Source organism: Oncorhynchus masou, chromosome 5, assembly GCF_036934945.1.
Source record: "Oncorhynchus masou masou isolate Uvic2021 chromosome 5, UVic_Omas_1.1, whole genome shotgun sequence".
Classification (NCBI taxonomy): Eukaryota; Metazoa; Chordata; class Actinopteri; order Salmoniformes; family Salmonidae; genus Oncorhynchus; species Oncorhynchus masou.
The window spans coordinates 46,400,312-46,420,252 of NC_088216.1; the positions used below are offsets into that span (position 1 = coordinate 46,400,312).

The following is a 19,941-nucleotide window of genomic DNA, read 5'->3' on the forward strand; positions in this document are numbered from 1 at the left end:
AGGAACTCTGGAGCTCTGTCAGAGTGACCATCGAGTTCTTAGGCACCTCCCTGACCAAGGCCCTTCTCCCCTGATTAATCAGTTTGGCCGGGCGGCCAGCTCTAGGAAGAGTCTTAAGAATGATGGAGGCCACTGTGTTCTTGGGCACCTTCAATGCTGCAGAAATGGTTTGGTACCCTTGCCCAGATAGATCTGTGCCTCGACATAATCCTGTCTTGGAGCTCTACGAAACACTTCCTTCAACCTCATGGCTTGGTTTTTGCTCTGTCATGCACTGCCAACTGTGAGACTTTATACAGACAGGTGTGTGCCTTTCTAAATCATATCCAATCAATTTAATTTTCCACAGGTGGACTCCAATCAAGTTGTAGAAACATCTGAAGGATGATCAATGGAAACAGGATGCACCTGACCTCAATTTCAAGTCTCATAGCAAAGGGTCTGAATACTTATGTAAATAAGGTTTTTCTGTTTTTTATTTGTAATACATTTGCAAAAGTGTCTGTAATCCTGTTTTCGTTTCGTCATTATGGCGTATTGTGTGTAGATTGAAGAGGACATTTTTTTATTGGTAATTTTAGAATTAGGCTGTAACATAACCAAATGTGGAAAAGGTCAAAAGGGGTCTGAATACTTTCCCGAATGCACTGTACATACAGGGTTAGTTCCAATACCATATGTACAATGTGCAGGGATACTGGAGCGATAGAGGTAGATATGTATAGTGGTAAGGTGACCAGGCATCAGGATATATGATAAGCGGGAGTAGCAGAAGCGTATAGGACGTTCGTATGTGTGTGGGTGTGAAGAGTCAGTTCAAATGTGTGTGCATATTATGTGTGTGTGTGAGCAAATGACGAAGTGAGTGTTTACTGTGCGTGTGTTGGAGTGTCAGTGTGCAGTGTGTAGGGCCCTGTGAGTGTGCGTAGAGACAGTGCAAAAATACAAATAAAATACAAGTCTGTGTAGACATTTTGTTAGCTATTAGTTAGCTATTTAGCAGCCTTGTGGCTTAGGGATAGAAGCTGTAAAGATCTGCAAGGTGCACGTAACACCTTGGACCAGAGCTAGCTCTGTCCCTCCTCTGCTAATGACACGACGCGCAGCTTTAAGGGTTGTGTGTAAGTTGAACACAGTACCGGTGCATAGAGCATGCAGCTGGGTTGTTTGTTGTTTCGTTGTCTCTGTGGAGGTAGAGTTATCCCGGCCGTACAGTGATATTAAACAGGCGTGATGTCACAAAGTGTGAGACACCATGTGAGCCTGGCCCTCCGACACACGCACAGATGTGCTGTACCACGCACGCTCCTTGTGTCCCCCACTCACCACTCTCAGGTGATCGTGTGATACATTCTCTTTTTGTTCTCAAAGATGGTGGATAAATGAAGAGTTCACTCGGGTCATTTGCAATTGAAAAAGATGATCAGTCCGGGCTGCTTAACAGGGTGGCTCTCCCATAGACACAAATGCAATAGCAGCTGGGTCTGGTCTCCTTAGTTCATTGTCTTTCTTTGAACCAGAGAAAAAAAGTGAGTAGGGTGTCTCGCTTCCTCTTCCGTCTCTGGTGTACTTACTTTCCGCTCTCAGGTGATCATGTGATCAATTATTATTATTACGATTATTACGTAATCATTTTGTGATATAAATATAAATGTACAATATTGAAACCAATGGCACTTATTGATGATAGTCATGTAATGTGATAGTTTTACAGTCTAGCGATTTCGTCCAAATCAATCAATCAATCATATTTATTTATAAAGCCCTTCTTACATCAGCTGATGTCACAAAGTGCTGTACAGAAACCCAGCCTAAAACCCCAAACAGCGAGCAATGCAGGTGTAGAAGCACGGTGGCTAGGAAAAACTCCCTAGAAATGCCAGCATCTAGGAAGAAACATAGAGAGGAACCAGGCTATGAGGGGTGGCCAGTCCTCTTCTGGCTGTGCCGGGTGGAGATTATAGCAGAACATGGCTCAGATGTTCAAATGTTCATAGATGACCAGCAGGGTCAAATAATAATAATCACAGTGGTTGAGGGTGCAACAGGTCAGCACTTCAGGAGTATATGTCAGTTGGCTTTTCATAGCTGATCATTCAGAGTATCTCTACCGCTCCTGCTGTCTCTAGAGAGTTGAAAACAGAAGGTCTGAGACAAGTAGCACGTCCGGTGAACAGGTCAGGGTTCCATAGCCGTAGGCAGAACAGTTGAAACTGAAGCAGCAAAACGGCCAGGTGGACTGGGGCCAGCAAGGAGTCATCAGGTCAGGTAGTCCTGAGGCATGGTCCTAGGGCTCAGGTCCTCTGAGAGAGAGAGAGAGAGAGAGAGAGAGAGAGAGAGAAAGAAAGAAAGAAAGAAAGAAAGAAAGAAAAAATTAGAGAGAGCATACTTAAATTCACACAGGACACCGGATAAGACAGGACAAATACTCCAGATACATAAACTACTGCAGCATAAATACTGGAGGCTGAGACACGAGTGGTCGGGAGACACTGTGGCCCTGAACGATGATACCCCCGGACAGGGCCAAACAGGCAGGATATAACCCCACCCACTTTGCCCACTTTTATAAAGCACAGCCCCCACACCACTAGAGGGATATCTTCAACCACCAACTTACCATCCTGAGACAAGGCCAAGTATAGCCCACAAAGATCTCCTCCACGGCACAACCCAAGGGGGGGTGCCAACCCGGACAGAAAGATCACATCAGTGACTCAACCCACTCAAGTGACGCACCCCTCCTAGAGACGGCATGGAAGAGCACCAGTAAGCCAGTGACTCAGCCCCTGTAATAGAGTTAGAGGCAGAGAGAGGGGAACCGGCCAGGCAGAGACAGCAATGGAGGGTCATTGCTCCAGTGCCTTTCCGTTCACCTTCACACTCCTGGGCCATACTCCACTTAATCATAGGACCTACTGAAGAGATGAGTCAATAAAGACTTAAAGGTTGATACCGAGTCTTCGTTTCTCACATGGGTAGGCAGACCATTCCATAAAAATGGAGCTCTATAGGAGAAAGCCCTTTCTCTAGCTGTTCATTTAGAATTTCTACTGACAGTAAGGAGGCCTGCCTCTTGTGACCGTAGCGTACATGTAGGTATGTGCAGCAGGACCAAATCAGAAAGATAGGTAGGAGCAAGTCCATGTAATGCTTTGTAGATTAGCAGTAAAACCTTGAAATCAGCCCTTGCCTTAACAGGAAGCAAGTGTAGAGAGGCTAGCACTGGAGTAATATGATCAAATTTTTTGGTTCTAGTCAAGATTCTAGCAGTCGTGTTTAGCACTAATTAAAGTTTATTTAGTGCTTAATCCGGGTAGCCAGAAAGTAGAGCATTGCAGTAGTCTAACCTAGAAGTGACAAAAGCATGGATACATTTTTATGCATAATTTTTGGACAGAAAGTTTTAGATTTTTGCAATGTTACGTAGATGGAAAAAAGCTGTCTGTGAAAGTCTTGATATGTTCGTCAAAATAGAGATCAGGGTCCAGAGTAATGCTGAGGTCGATTCACAGTTTTATTTGAGACGACTGTACAACCATTAAGATGAATTGTCAGATTCAACAGAAGATCTCTTTGTTTCTTGGGACCTAGAACAAGCATCTCTGTTTTGTCCGAATTTAAAAGTAGAAAGTTTGCAGCCATCCACTTCCTTATGTCTGAAACACATGCTTCTAGCAAGGGCAATTTTGGGGCTTCACCATGTTTCATTGAAATGTACAGCTGTGTGTCATCCGCATAGCAGTGAAAGTTAACATTATGTTTTCAAATAACATCCACAAGAGGTAAAATATATAGGGAAAACAATAGTCGTCCTAAAACGGAACCTTGAGGAACACCGAAATTTACAGTTGATTTGTCAGAGGACAAACCATTCACAGAGAAAAACTGATATCTTTCTGACAGATAAGATCTAAACCAGGCCAGAACTTGTCCGTGTAGACCAATTTGGGTTTCCAATCTCTCCAAAAGAATGTGGTGATCGATGGCATCAAAAGCAGCACTAAGGTCTAGGAGCACGAGGACAGATGCAGAGCCTCGGTCCGATGCCATTAAAATGTCATTTACCACCTTCAAAAGTGCAGTCTCAGTGCTTTGATGGGGTCTAAAATCAGACTGAAGCATTTCGTATACACTGTTTGTCTTCAGGAAGGCAGTGAGTTGCTGCGCTACAGCCTTTTCTAAAAATTTTGTGCGGAATGGAAGATTCGATATAGGCCGATAGTTTTTTAAATATTTTCTGGGTCAAGGTTTGGCTTTATTACTGCCACTTTTAGTGAGTTTGGTACACATCCGGTGGATAGAGAGCCGTTTATTATGTTCAACATAGGAGGGCCAAGCACAGGAAGCAGCTCTTTCAGTAGTTTAGTTGGAATAGGGTCCAGTATGCAGCTTGAAGGTTTAGAGGCCATGATTATTGTCATCATTGTGTCAAGAGATATAGTACTAAAACACTTGAGCGTCTCTCTTGATCCTAGGCCCTGGCAGAGTTGTGCAGACTCAGGAGAACTGAGCTTTGAAGGAATACGCAGATTTAAAGAGGAGTCCGTAATTTGCTTTCGAATAATCATAATATTTTCCTCAAAGAAGTTCATGAATTTATCACTGCTAAAGTGAAAGTCATCCTCTCTTGGGGAATGCTGCTTTTTAGTTAGCTTTGCGACAGTATCAAAAGGGAATTTCGGAAAAATAGGATGATCGAGCAGCAGTAAGGGCTCTTCGGTACTGCACGGGACTTTCCAAGCTAGTCGGAAGACTTACAGTTTGGTGTGGCGCCATTTCCGTTCCAATTTTCTGGAAGCTTGCTTCAGAGCTCGGGTATTTTCTGTGTACCAGGGAGCTCGTTTCTGATGAGAAATGTTTTTAGTTTTTAGGGGTGCAACTGCATCTAGGGTATTGCGCAAGGTTAAATTGAGTTCCTCAGTTAGGTGGTTAACTAATTTTTGCCCTCTGGCGTCCTTGGGTAGACAGAGGGAATCTGGAAGGACATCAAGGAATCTTTGTGTGGTCTGTGAATTTATAGCACGACTTTTGATGTTCCTTGGTTGGGGTCTGAGCAGATTATTTGTTGCAATTGCAAACGTAATAAAATGGTCCGATAGTCCAGGATTATGAGGAAAAACATTAAGATCCACAACGTTTATTCCACGAGACAAAACTAGGTCCAGAGTATGACTGTGACAGTGAGTAGGTCCGGAGACATGTTGGACAAAACCCACTGAGTCGATGATGGCTCCGAAAGCCTTTTGGAGTGGGTCTGTGGACTTTTCCATTTGAATATTAAAGTCACCAAAAATGACAATATTATCTGCCATGACTACAAGGTCCGATTGGAATTCAGGGATCTCAGTGAAGAACGCTGTATATTGCCCAGGAGGCCTTTAAACAGTAGCTATAACAAGTGATTTAGTAGGCTGCATAGATTCCATGACTAGAAGCTCAAAAGACTGTTTTTTTTGTAAATTGAAATTTGCTATCATAAATGTTAGCAACACCTCCGCCTTTGCGGGATGCACGGGGGATATGGTCACTAGTGTAACCAGGAGAAGACGCCTCATTTAACACAGTAAATTCATCAGGCTTAAGCCATGTTTCAGTCAGGCCAATCACATCAAGATTATGATCAGTGATTAGTTCATTGACTATAACTGCCTTGGAAGTGAGGGATCTAACATTAAGTAGCCCTATTTTGAGATGTGAGGTATCATGATCTCTTTCAGTAATGGCAGGAATGGAGGAGGTCTTTATTCCAGTGAGATTGCTAAATCGAACACCGCCATGTTTAGTTTTGCCCAACCCAGGTCGAGGCACAGACACGGTCTCAATGGGGATAGCTGAGCTGACTACACTGACTGTGCTTGTGGCAGACTCCACTCAGCTGGCAGGCTGGCAAATAGGGTGCAGGCCAGGCAGCAGGCTATCTCATTGTAGAGCTAGGGGAGTTAGAGCCCTGTCTACGTTCGTAGATAAGATGAGAGCACCCTTCCAGCTAGGATGGAGTCCGTCACTCCTCAACAGGCCAGGCTTGGTCCTGAAAGAGGGCCAATTATCTACAAATTCTATCTTTTGGGAGGGGCAGAAAAGAGTTTTCAACCAGCGATTGAGTTGTGAGACTCTGCTGTCGAGCTCATCTCTCCCTCCTAGCTGGGAGGGGGCCAGAGACAATTACTCGATGCCCGACACATCTTTCCAGCTGATTTTACACACTCAAGCTATGTTGTGCTTGGTGACCTCTGACTGTTTCATCCTAACAGCATTGGCACCGACGTGGATAACAATATCCATATATTCTGTACACTCGCCATGAAATCACCTGTGTTAAAGAAATGACCAATACAATGAGTTTGCAATGTAATAAAGGCTTAACATGCCAGTCGATCGACTGGAACCTAATTATTTCTCAACATTGCAATGTCATTGGCTACATCCCTCCGTCAATCCCATATCAGCGCACTCCAATAAAAATAAAAAACACTGCTTCGTTTAGTTCATGGACACTTTCACTGAGAACCAAACCTAAGCAAACGGGCCATAACATAGGAGGGACCTATGTGAACTTGTCCAATAAGAAATTCTCATTTTCATTTTCCGTTGCCAAAAGTTTCGCTACGATTTGCCCTGATGAATAGGACCCATGACTTCTTCACGATGAGATTTAGCCGCCTCGTGTGTCATTTTCGCCGCCTAGTGTGTCGTTCTGCGAGCTGTGTCTGCGGTGTTGATAGACTGGTTACTTCAACCATTTTGTATCTTCTCTATAGTTCATAGTTACCGCAATCACCTCGACTAACCGGTGCCCCCGCACATTGACTCTGTACTTGTAACCCCTGTATATAGCCTCGCTATTGTTATTTTACTGCTGCTCTTGAATTATTATTCAATATTTTTTTTACATGTATTTTCTTAAAACTGCATTATTGGTTCAGGGTTTGTAAGTAAGCATTTCACTGTGAGGTCTACACCTGTTGTGTTCGGCGCATGCGACAAATACAATTTGATTTGATTTGACATGGCCAGTGATGCTATGTAAAACTGTTTGTACCTGGTTCAGTGGGTTGGGTTAGCGTCCCCCTTGATTATATGAGGAGAGCTCTTTCTCTCTGAGTCTCATGGACTGTGTTATTGCCTTCAGACACAAGAGAGAGGAAAGGGGGGATACCTAGTCAGCTGCACAACTGGATGCATTCAACTGAAATGTGTTTTCTGCATTTAACCCTACCCTGCTGAGCATTCCCCCTGTGGCAGGCTTGAGACAGGGCAACACAGGTTGCATGAGGAACGTGTGCATGTGTGCGTGAGTGTGCTTGCGTGTTGTCGGTGTGCACGTGTGTGGAAGTGTTTAACTGTTTTGACAGGACTGTGTGTGTGTGTGTGTGTGTGTGTGTGTGTGTGTGTGTGTGTGTGTGTGTGTGTGCATGCTTGCTGTGCATGCTTGCTGTGCGTGTGCATAGGGGGGGGTGGCTGCGGGAGCTTATAAGAATGTTCTGTTAGTATCTGTGTTTTGTATGTATGAGAGGAGTGCATACTGTACAGCTCTTTACAGCACAAATAAGCTCTGCCATTAGTCAGAGATATTTATGGCCTACCCCACAGGCCTCACTATCCCCTCTCTCTCTCTGTCTCTCTGTCTTTCTCTCTCTCTATCTCTGCCTCTCTCTCGCTATCCCACTCTGCCCCTATCTCTCTATCTCTGCCTCTCTCTCTCACTGTCCCGCTCTGCCACTCTCAATAGAATAGCAGTGGTAGGCCGAAAGCCCCGCTCAACCTTTTACAGTGGTAACAAAGGGGCCCATGTCTCTTTCACTGGACTAAGTGCTTCACTCAATCGGCAGTAAACTGTTGGCAAAACGAGCCCTGCAGCCCAGAATGCTCTGTATGGTGTCTACAGAGCACTGGGATTAAGGACTTGGGAGTTGGGACTGAGTGAGAGTGAGTGAGAGTGAGTGAGAGTGAGTGAGAGTGAGTGAGAGTGAGTGAGAGAGAGTGAGAGAGAGTGAGTGAGAGAGAGAGAGAGAGTGAGAGAGAGAGAGAGAGAGAGAGAGAGAGAGAGAGAGAGAGAGAGAATGGAGTCAGGGGTCCAGCATGTGAAGAGTTAAATGGCTTTGTTTGACGTTCACTCTCTCAACTGCCTCTGGCCAGCAGGACCCCTGATTTTAGAATAGGTAACAATAGATATGATATGGGTTGGTAGAAAGCAGCGGATGGAACCAAGCTAGCTAGCACACGATTTGGTTATGGCTTTGAAAACAGCGAAAGACAGACAGACAGACAGACAGGCAGACAGACTCTATGCTGTGTCCACACTGTATAAACTGCATTCTGGGTGTTAAGGTGGCTGCTGTGCCTCGTCTATAATGGAGGGAGGGAGGGAGGGGTCCCAGCCCAGCCCTCTCACCTGTCACATGCTGGAGACTCACATCTCCCTCAATAGCTTTAAGCACCAGCTGTCAGAGCAGCTTACAGATCACTGCACCTGTACATAGCCCATCTGTAAAAAGCCCATCTATCGACCTACCTCATCCCCATACTGGTATTTATTTATTTATTTATTTTGCTCATTTGCACCCCAGTATCTCTACCTGCATATTCATCTTCTGCCGATCTACCATTCCAGTGTTTAATTGCTAAATTGTAATTACTTCGCCACCATGGCCTATTTATTTCCTTAACTTACCTCATTTGCACTCACTGTGTACATTTACATTTACATTTAAGTCATTTAGCAGACGCTCTTATCCAGAGCGACTTACAAATTGGTGAATTCACCTTCTGACATCCAGTGGAACAGCCACTTTACAATAGTGCATCTAAATCATTAAGGGGGAGAACAAGTGTATAGACTTTTTGTTTTCTTTTGTTCTACTGTATTATTGACTGTGTGTTTTGTTTATTCCATGTGTAACTCTGTGTTGTTGTATGTGTCGAATTGCTACGCTTTATCTTGGCCAGGTCGCAGTTGCAAATGAGAACTTGTTCTCAACTAGCCTACCTGGTTAAATAAAGGTGACATAAAATAAATCAAATAAAACATGTCTCTGGGGCCGACCTGGGAGTGTCCTGAACAGCTGAGTCACACTTTGGCCCCACTCATGGCTACTGAGTGGAGAAACTGGATGCATTCAACTGAAATGTGTCTTCCGCATTTAACCCGACCCCCTCTGAGCATTCCCCCTGTGGCAGGCTAGAGACAGGGCAACACCGGCTGCGTGAGGAACGTGCATGTGTGTGTGTGTGTGTGTGTGTGCCTGCGTGCCGCCGGTGTGGCCGGAACGGAGCAAATGGAGTGGCGCCAAACACCTGGAAACTGTGACACCATTCCACTGATTCCGTTCCAGACATTACCACCAACCTCCTGGTCTGTATACACACACACTCACTCAGTCACTACTCTGATGCTGACATACCTGTCTCATCCAGCATCTGTCGCTCCCTATCCTGTCCTTCCTGTCTACAGTACCTACCACAGCAAGACACTCACCATGGTGCCGCCAAGTTATCCCGTCTATGCGGACCTCGGAAACTGTGTTTTGTACTTCCTGGGTCACATTGGATGGGCCCGCGCCCGAGTGTCTGTCTGTTTTCGACCTGTGTCATGTCGGGTCATTGTTGAGATGGGATGAGTTGTTTGGTTCGAATCTGATGAAGTCAGAGCTCTGTCTGTTGTTCCCGACCTGAATACAGCCACTTTGAGGTGGTGGCCAGGGCTTTGTCCCAAAACGTACCTCAAACGTGCCCCTGTCAAAAGTTAGGGAACGGGATGCCATTTGGGACGCAGACCCAGGGGGATTCTAGAACGAAACCATGCTCCGGTTGGAAGATTTGAGCCTGATGGTGGGGTTGTGGTGGTCAGCTGTCTGGACAGTGCTGCAGCGGGCCGAGGGAAACACTTTGTACGACGTTGATTAACTGGATGAACTGTATCCCTCTGTGTGTGTGTGTGTGTGTGTGTGTGTGTGTGTGTGTGTGTGTGTGTGTGTGTGTGTGTGTGTGTGTGTGTGTGTGTGTGTGTTTGTGTAACTGGATGAACTGTGTGTGTGTGTGTGTGTGTGTGTGTGTGTGTGTGTGTGTGTGTGTGTGTGTGTGTGTGTGTGTGTGTGTGTGTGTGTGTGTGTGTTGTGTGTGTGTGTGTGTGTGTGTGTGTGTGTGTGTGTGTGTGTGTGTGTGTGTGTGTGTGTGTGTGTGTGTGTGTGTGTGTGTGTGTGTGTGTGTGTGTGTGTGTGTGTGCGTGTCCAGGTGCTCCCTTCATTGCAGCCATCACGGTTATTGGCGTTTACGTAACAGTGAGAGAATTTACAGTTTTCTATCCCTTTTGTCTCTCTACGGTTGTAGTTGCCTCTCTCCAGTGAATGCATTCCAGAAACAGAGAAATGACCTAAATGGATTGTGTGTGTTTAGCTTGTGTGTACTGTGTGGGTATTAGGCTTGGGCGATATACCGTTAATAGCGTATTGCCGGGGTATTTTGAAATCCCAACAGCTGCGGGGGTTTGTGCTACGCCACCACTTAGAACAATAGGTTTGGTATAACTATAAGAAACGTGTCAAATAAATTACATCCATCTCAGGGCTCCAGCAATGCATTTAGTTTGCTAACTGGCTAGCTACTGTAAGTGGCTAAATGTCAACCTCAAGCTTCTTGGTTACAGCAGAGACATTCAAATCCCTTCCCGGATCAAGATCCCTGTTGCCTAAATTGTTTTGTGCGTAGTTTTTGAAATTATTATTATTTTTTTTAAATGTATAGAGCACCTGGTGTGTATTTACGGGAATACCGTGTACTCCGGTATGGCACAGAAACTTTATGACGGTAGGAGAATTGGTATACTGCCCAACCCTAGTGTGTGTGTGTGTGTGTGTGTGTGTGTGTGTGTGTGTGTGTGTGTGTGTGTGTGTGTGTGTGTGTGTGTGTGTGTGTGTGTGTGTGTGTGTGTGTGTGTGTGTGTGTGTGTTAATATTCTAATATGAATGGCCACTACTGTATAATAAATCATTAGTATGGCCCAACTCCCATAGCGACCTGTTGTTTTCTTTTCCTCTCTCTCTCTCTCTCTCTCTCTCTCTCTCTCTCTCTCTCGCTTTCTCTCGCTCTCTCGCTGTCTCTCCCTCTCTCTCTCTCTCTCTCTCTCTCTCTCTCTCTCTCTCTCTCTCTGCAGGAAACGGTAGAACATGTCTTCCTCGTCATTTTCACTATCGAAACCTTTCTGAAGATTATCGCCTACGGTTTAGTGGCGCACCAGAACGCGTATGTGAGAAACGGATGGAACATGCTGGATTTTGTCATCGTCGTTGTCGGGTAGGTATCTCCACTCTTCCTTACTCTCCAGCCGCTCATTCATCTGGAATTCATCTGAAGGGATACAGTGATTTTCGATAGTATGGACTTCCTCAGTTCTGATTGTGTTGTGAAGTACTTCATTAAATAGTCTCGGCGTAGGAGTGCTGATCTAGGGTCAGTTCCCTCCTGTCCATTCATGGTAATTTGCAAGGCCAATCTGATTCCAGAACCGTACTTATGCTCAGACACTGAGAAGCTTGATGAATACAGGCCCAGGGCATATTTTTTGTGTTTCAGTTTAGGATTTGAATTTGAACTGCAGCTCCTCATTTGAGCCTGACTGTACTTGTTTGTGACAGAGGTTGAGGTGGTACATTCCTGGGCCCTGGTCAAAAGTAGTACACTCTTATATACGGAATGGGGTGCCATTCCGGATGTGTTCACTGTCGGTGTACTAATATGGACGGACCCTCATCCACTTACAGTATATGACCCAGAAAAGACATGGAGGATAAATCACAACTTTACCACCACTGGAGTGACTCACCATCACGCCATGTTCCATCGCTCCTCTCCTACCCTCGCTTCCTTTTCTCTCTCATTCCATATTCTCCCTTTCTTTCTCCTCTCTTTCTCTCTCTCTCTCTCTCTCTCTCTGTCTCTTCCTTTCCTTTCCTCTCTCTCTCTCTCTCTCTCTCTCTCTCTCTCTCTCTCTCTCTCTCTCTCACTTTCTCCTTTCCTCCTCTCTAGCTTTCCCTCCCTCCCTCCCTCCCTCCCTCCCTCCCTCCCTCCCTCCCTCCCTCCCTCCCTCCCTCCCTCCCTCCCTCCCTCCCTCCCTCCCTCCCTCCCTCCCTCCCTCCCTCCCTCCCTTCTCTAATACACACACAGTCCAGTGGGTAGCTAGGTCAGATCTGTGCCTGTATGCGGCATGTGGGTTGATCTGTCATGCAGTCAGATGCAGAGAGATGCATCCTGCTAGGATGACTGACTGACTGACTGACTGACTACAGCACACGCATTGAAATGATCATAGAAACGGAACACTAAGATAAGCCCTGTCGATATCCAAATATAGACGTGTCAATATCTTCACAACTGAAATGGACACACTAAAATACTGCACGCAGGCCAAATGACTGCACAAAGTACACTACATGACCAAAAGTATGTGGTCATCTGCTCGACAAACATCTCTTTCCAAAATCATGGGCATTAATATGGAGTTGGTTCCCCTCTTTGCTGCTATAACAGCCTCCACTCTTCTGGGAAGGCTTTCTACTAGAAGTTGGAACTGCCAGTTAGCTACAAGAGCATTGGGCACTGATGTTGGGCTGGCTCGCAGTCGGCATTCGAATTCATCCCGAAGGTGTTCGATGGGGTTGAGGTTAGAGCTCTGTGCATGCCAGTCAAGTTCTTCCACACCGGTCTCGACAAACCATTTCTGTATGGACCTCTCTTTGTGCATGGGGGAATTGTCATGATGAAACAGGAAAGGGCCTTCCCCAAGCTGTTGCCACAAAGTTGGAAGTTGTATGCTGTAGCGTTAAGATGTCCCTTCACTGGAAGTAAGGGTCCAAGCATGGCGGTGTATTCAATTTTATACACCTGTCAGCAACAGGTGTGGCTGAAATAGCCACTTATTTTTGAAGGGGAGTCCACATACCTTTGTATATATAGTGATGTCAGATCAAATGATGGCTTCATTGGGATCTGTCATCATTGTCATCATTATCAGATTTTCTTTTTAAGTGCTCTACAAGAAAATACAGTTACAGTATAATAAAAGGGGCTCAGCATATACATTTGGTATTCTGTTCTGATGGTAATCTATTCTGATGGTATTATTGTCATATGAACTGATGAGTGAGCCATCAAACACCTCAGTGAGAGGCCTGGCAACTCCATTCAGCCCATTTTGTGTGTGTGTGTGTGTGTGTGTGTGTGTGTGTGTGTGTGTGTGTGTGTGTGTGTGTGTGTGTGTGTGTGTGTGTGTGTGTGTGTGTGTGTGTGTGTGTGTGTGTGTGTGTGTGTGTGTGTGTGTGTGAAAAGAAAAGATACTGGACCTAAATATATATTTATATAATCTTTGAGAACTAACAATCACCGAAGCAAAAGCAAGGCAGTCAGGGAGAATTGAACATTCCAAAACAATGAATTTAGCAATATTGATTTTGTTATTATGTTTGAGCAAAGGAACACTTCAGTACGCATGGTCAAAATGCATAGAATTGCAGGAAATGTGCTTCAAAACAGCGAAATGTTCTCTCAGCACCATAGCCGCGGGAAGAAGGGGTGCTGAGGGTTCTGCAGCACCCCCTGAAAAATCATTTGCAAACCAATTATTAGAGGATCGATATTGCCATCTGTAGCACGGGTAAAAAATTCTAATTAGTGCAGGGAAACTTTTTAACCAGCCCAACTGTACGTTTCTTTAGAGTCTATTGTATTGGTCTGGGCCCGTATTTATAAAGTCTCGGAGTGGGACTGCTGATCTACTGAGTTTTGCCTTTCATTTCATAATGAATAAGATTGCATGAACATGGGGAACCTGATCCTAGATCAGCACTCCTACTCCTACTCTGGGAGAGGAATATGGGCCCTGAATCCAATGCTCCAGTCTTTTTAACATGTTCTCTCTCTTTCTGTAGTAATTCAGTGCCGTCCTGGAACGTTTGACCTGCAACATTCTCTTTCTGATGTGTTTCCTGTAGCATTTTGTCCCTGCTTTTTCTCCACAGGCTGTTCAGTGTTGTCCTGGAGCTTTTGACCAAAGACTCTGTTGAGACGAAGGAGGAAGCGGAGGCGGGTGCGGCTGCGGCGGCGGCGGCGGCGGCGGCACTCCACCCCTCCGCCCAAGGCCACGGGGGAAAGTCAGGCGGCTTCGACGTCAAAGCCCTCCGAGCCTTCCGTGTCCTGCGACCCTTACGCCTGGTCTCAGGAGTGCCCAGTGAGTTACTGTTATCTGACCCTTCACCTTTGACCCCACAACAACACCAACCAGACCGAGGTTCAAATGCTGTTTGAGATCATTTCAAATACTTTATCTGGAGTTGATTGAGCTTGCCTGACACCATGGAGTAGAAAAAATTAGAAGGAGTGCGAACCTCATCCATCTGGCATTCCAGGCAGGCTAATGTACTTTTTAAATATTTCAAATAGTATGTTAACCTAGGTCTGACACGAACACAGTGTTGTTGTGAGTGCTGCCTGATCCCTCACCTTTGACCCCCATGATGAAACATGCACAGCAAACCTCCATTGACCTAGAGTATATAGGCTAACCTCTGAAAAAGGCACTACATAACACCACCCCAGTAAATAACACTGCGGCAAACTGTGACCTGATTTTCATTATTTCATTTGAGTCATTTAGCAGAGCGACTTACAGTAAGTGCATTCATCTTAAGATAACTAGGTGGGACAACCACCGATCAGCAAAGTCAGATTCAGAGGGTTTAACAGTCACATGTACAGGGTTGCAGGTGTGATTGCATAGTACAGTTGAAATCTTAGGCTCCGAGCTCTAACATGCAGGACAAAGTGAACTAAAATAATGAAAATGGTGATTAAAACAATAGAAACCGAAAGAGAACGATATACATCATAACAACTGTAGCAGTGATGAATAAATACATTTTTATTGGGTTGCAGGCTGAGTAAAGACTGTTGAGGTGGTGAGGGGGAATGACCATAGGGGGAGCAGCATGACCATTGAGGTGGTGTGGGGACCAAGAGAAATAAAAACCATAAAATGATATATATATATATATAAGCGTCCTCTCGTGTCCTCTCACTGTCACTCACGTTTATTTTCAGCAAACTTAAGATGTGTAAATATTTGTATGAACATAACAAGATTCAATGACTGAGACATAAACTGAACAAGTTCCACAGACATGTGACTAACGGAAATGGAATAATGTGTCCCTGAACAAAGGGGGGGGGGGTCAACATGAAAAGTAACAGTCAATATCTGGTGTGGCCACTAGCTGCATTAATGCAGTGCATCTCCTCCTCATGGACTGCACCAGATTTGCCCGTTCATGCTGTGAGATGTTACCCCACTCTTCCACCAAGGCACCTGCAAGTTCTTTGGTGAGACAAAACCGTGACTCGTCAGTGAAGAGCACTTTTCGCCAGTCCTGTCTGGTCCAGCAACTGTGGGTTTATGCCCATAGGCAACGTTGTTGCCGGTGATGTCTGGTGAGGACCTGCCTTACAACAGGCCTTCAAGCCCTCAGTCCAGCCTCTCTCGGCTTATTGCGGACAGTCTAAGCACTGATGGAGGGATTGTGCGTTCCTGGTGTAACTCGGGCAGTTGTTGTTGACATCCTGTACGAGGTGACCCCCTGTCACCAGGGAGATATGTGGTCTGGATTCAAGAGCGTTTACTAATCGACCTTGACTCATATTCAACCACACACAGTTTTACTCTAACACACGCACGCACAAACACCTACCTATGTCGTCCTTCTCTAACACGAATGTTTGACTCTCTGTAGGTTTACAGGTTGTGTTGAACTCCATTATTAAAGCCATGGTTCCTCTCCTCCACATCGCCCTGCTGGTCCTGTTTGTCATCATCATCTACGCCATCATCGGCCTTGAGCTCTTCATTGGTAAAATGCACGCTACCTGCTTCTTCCCTAGCACAGGTAAGAGTGTGTGTGTGTGCGTGCGTACGTGCGTGCGTGCATCTTGCATCTTACCATCTGTGTGCGTGTACGTGACTGACCATTGCATTTGTGATTTCAGTCTCTCTCTTTCCGGCTGTCCCCCCCCCCCCTCTCTCTTTGTAGGCATGATAGCGGAGGACGAGCCGGCTCCATGTGCGATCTCAGGGCACGGGCGCCAGTGTCCCATCAATGGCACCGAGTGTAGGGAGGGCTGGCACGGCCCCAATGACGGCATCACCAACTTTGACAACTTCCTGTTCGCCATGCTGACCGTGTTCCAGTGTATCACCATGGAAGGCTGGACGGACGTGCTCTACTGGGTGAGGCTCTCCGTCATAGAGGTCATATCAAATCAAATTGCGTTTGTCACATGCGGCCGAATACAACAGGTGCGATGGACCTTACAGTGAAATGCTGACTTACAAGTTCTTTCCCAACGATGCAGTTGAATGCTTTTCAAATCATATGTGCCCTCTGCACTCCCCGCATGGTCTCCGTTTGAACACTCCCTCTGAGAGCTGATGTGTCAGAAGATTAGTCATTAGGCCTGGATGTGACTGACATTCAAATGATTAAAGGTTCAGTCAAGACTTTCTCTATATTTCGGAGTCCCAGAACCTTCCCTCACCTTTTTTTCTCTCACTCTCAACTGTAAAGAGGGTTTTTCCCCTTCGTCTTGCAGTCTTAGCAAACTTTTTTTCTCACCTGTCTCTACCTCTGACTATCCACGTTATTCTCTTTCTCTTCCTCCCCTCTTTCTTCTTCTCCTTCTTCTTCTTCTTCTTCTTCTTCTTCTTCTTCTCCTTCTTCTTCTTCTTCTTCTTCTTCTTCTTCTTCTTCTTTCCCCATCTCTCTCTGGTGACGGATGCTCTTCCAGATGAATGACGCTATGGGTCTAGAGCTTCCATGGGTCTACTTTGTATCTCTGGTCATCTTCGGCTCCTTCTTTGTTCTGAACCTGGTTCTGGGAGTGTTGAGCGGGTAAGACACCTCTGTCTCTGTCTCTCTCTCTCTCTCTCTCTCTCTGTCTCTCTCTCTCTCTCTCTCTCTCTCTCTCTCTCTCTCTCTCTCTCTCTCTCTCTCTCTCTGTCTCTCTACGCCTGTCTTTTTGTTAACCTGCTACTCTGGTCGCATACAGGTCTGTCTGTCTGTCTGTCTGTCTGTCTGTCTGTCTTTCTCTATGTCTGTGTCTCTCTCTCTACGTCTTTCTGTACGTGTCTGTCTGTCTGTCTGTCTGTCTGTCTGTCTGTCTGTCTGTCTGTCTAACTGTCTTTCTCTATGTCTGTGTCTTTCTCTCTACGTCTTTCTGTACGTGTCTGTCTGTCTGTCCGTCTGTCTGTCTTTCTCTATGTCTGTGTCTTTCTCTCTACGTCTTTCTGTATGTGTCTGTCTGTCTGTCTTTCTCTCTACGTCTGTCTGCCTGTACGTCTGTCTGTCTGGTAACCTGCTGCTTTAGGCCCACCGTCTTCTTTGTTAGTCAAATCATTCTGGGCTCCTTTTTCATGCTTAACCTTGTGCTTGGTGTGCTGAGTGGGTAATCGGCTGAGGGTGCTGGGTGCTCTGCAGTGTGTTTGTGCGCTGTGTACAGTGCGTGTGCTATGCCGGGTGAGACAAGCGAAAGACCATGGAGTGGCTTGCTTTGTATGGTGTTGGGGAATGGTGAGAAAGTCTCCGGGAGACAGATAACAGGTACGGCGATACTCAGTCACTGGTAATACAATACAATTTAAATCAGACTGATGCTGTTTCACTGCCCTGGCCACCACAAGCATAACCTTTGTTGACCTCTCATTCGTTTTGCATTGCGTTTCCTCGCCACGGCAACCGACAGCGAAGGGAGCCGTTACCGCCACCCCAACCCCCGTCATCACCACTACCACCCAAACTCCCGAGAGAGGAAATGAATCTCATTCCTCGCCCTTCACTAAGCTCTCTCGCTCCAGTATCTACTGCGGCTTCCATTCCCCTGCAGTGGGGGAGGAAGCGTGTTAGTGGGGGTGAGGTGTTAGTTTATAATACTCGCTAGTCTATGGCCAGCAGCACTCAGATGATGCGTGCTCTTTCTTTGAGGGTTCCGTTGGTGGTTGGCAATGTTCCTGGGTTATGACCCCTTCTCTCTGTTAAGCCATATACTTTTTTTGTTGTTGAAATGCTGTGAATCATTTTTTTGGGGAACTGTGAAGTTTTGCTTGAGGTGTGGAGTTGAGTGTGACCTATAGTAATTGTAGATGATTATAGGCATTCGTATGTCATACTGTAATATGTTATGAATGGGACTGATTATTCAAGTAGCAACTTACGTCGGAACAAGACCCGCTGGGCAAAACAGAACAGCTAAATGAACTTTTGTTTTTACAAATTGACGTGTCAATTTCCAATGTATACAACAATTGTGACGTGGACGTGTTATAATCACATTCATTGCATGTTATATCCTCTCCCGCTATTACCTATTGGCTTCCAGAAAGTTCTATCGTGAGAATTTAGCAGGCCCTTTGCAAACACATGCCTCTGGGAACATTCTGAGAACCACCATTTTTTAAATATTTTTTTATTGAAACTTTATTTAACTAGGCAAGTCAGTTAAGAATAAATTCTTATTTTTTACAATGATGGCCTACTATTCACCAATTTGTAAGTCGCTCTGGATAAGAGCGTCTGCTAAATGACTTAAATGTAAATGTTAAATGTACTCCGGGTGCTTATTTTAGTGACCATAAAAACGAGAAAAAAAAAAATAATAATCATAATAATAATAATAAAAATAATTGTGTTTAAACGATAAGAAAATAATAATACAATTACATGTGATAAAAACGAAAAATTTAAATAACAATAATAATTGAACAAATAAAATATATTTTTTAAATTGTTTAAACGATTCATCATACAATTACATGTGCATTTGAAATGCAGATATGGCCCTGCGTATGACTGCTAGGGGGCTATGCAGTTTAATCTACCGTAGTCATGGTTACCAGATACCCCACCCCACCAACTCAGCAACGATGGTAGTTAATGCCGTTTTTAGGTTCTCTGCTGTGTTTCTCTCCTCCATGCTCTCAGTGGCCAGTACATGGGACTTCATGTCCCACTCCTCATCAATGTGATGGCTCGTTGCAATGATGCATGACTGTATATTCATAGAGGTCCAACCATCTGTTGTTAACACCACTGTATGGGCTGTTGGAGAGCTCGCGCTTTGTACTTGCAGAGCAATCATTGTACATTTTCTCCGTCCGTGCCGTCACTTTCCTTTCCCGACATGGCATCTTGTAGTCAGTCTGGTTCAAGATATGCCATCAGGGAATTGAAGCCGGCATCCTCTACCATTGACAATATCAACTACAATCGTTTCTGTAATCAGCGCTGTGGCTTCCTCACGCCGTCCTTTATCGTACTTCTTTCCTGTGAAGACCCAGTCTATTGTCTCTTGTTCGGGGGCCTGCGCTGCTGCTAGCAACAGTTTGGGTCTCAAGGTGCCTCCCTTTTAGGTGGTTAAGCATTGCACCTGTACTGCCACTATAGCCCATCTCCACTTCGCCAAGTTTGCATTTCACCTACTTACTTAACTTCTCAAAGTATTGCCATGCCGGACTTCGCTGCTGTCGCTTCCCTGTCTCACTCTCTGCCGTTTTCCCAACTGTTAACAACGGTGACTTGCGGAGCGCTTTATATCCTTTGGCAAATGATTTGAAAGATGCAGATCTCCTTCAACGAACATGACAGCGTTGCTGCATTAGGTATTTTTTGAGTTTAAGGTGGGGCGATATCTGTTGGTGACCTTCTTCTACGACATGCTACTCTAACTATCGCGATAGTATATGTTTTATTTGTCAAATGCGTCGTAAACAACAGGTGTAGACTAACAGTGAAAGAAATGCTTACGTACAGGTCCTTTTCCAACAATGCAGAGTTAAAGCAGCTCTGTGCAGAAATCGCTATGCGTTTCGCCTAATTTCAGTTTATGTGACAAAACAAGCACGTATAG

General features: G+C 45.3%; 1 protein-coding gene across 1 annotated transcript in view; it reads left to right on the forward strand.

Moving 5' to 3' along the window:
* Positions 1-19,941, forward strand: part of LOC135539680 (voltage-dependent L-type calcium channel subunit alpha-1D-like) — a 123,509-nt gene that overhangs the window by 39,610 nt on the left and 63,958 nt on the right. The window contains exons 4-8 of the mRNA XM_064965719.1: positions 11,153-11,292; positions 14,013-14,221; positions 15,777-15,935; positions 16,074-16,270; positions 16,828-16,931. Coding sequence (XP_064821791.1) covers positions 11,153-11,292; positions 14,013-14,221; positions 15,777-15,935; positions 16,074-16,270; positions 16,828-16,931 — 809 coding nt within the window. The remainder of the gene's footprint in view (positions 1-11,152; positions 11,293-14,012; positions 14,222-15,776; positions 15,936-16,073; positions 16,271-16,827; positions 16,932-19,941) is intronic.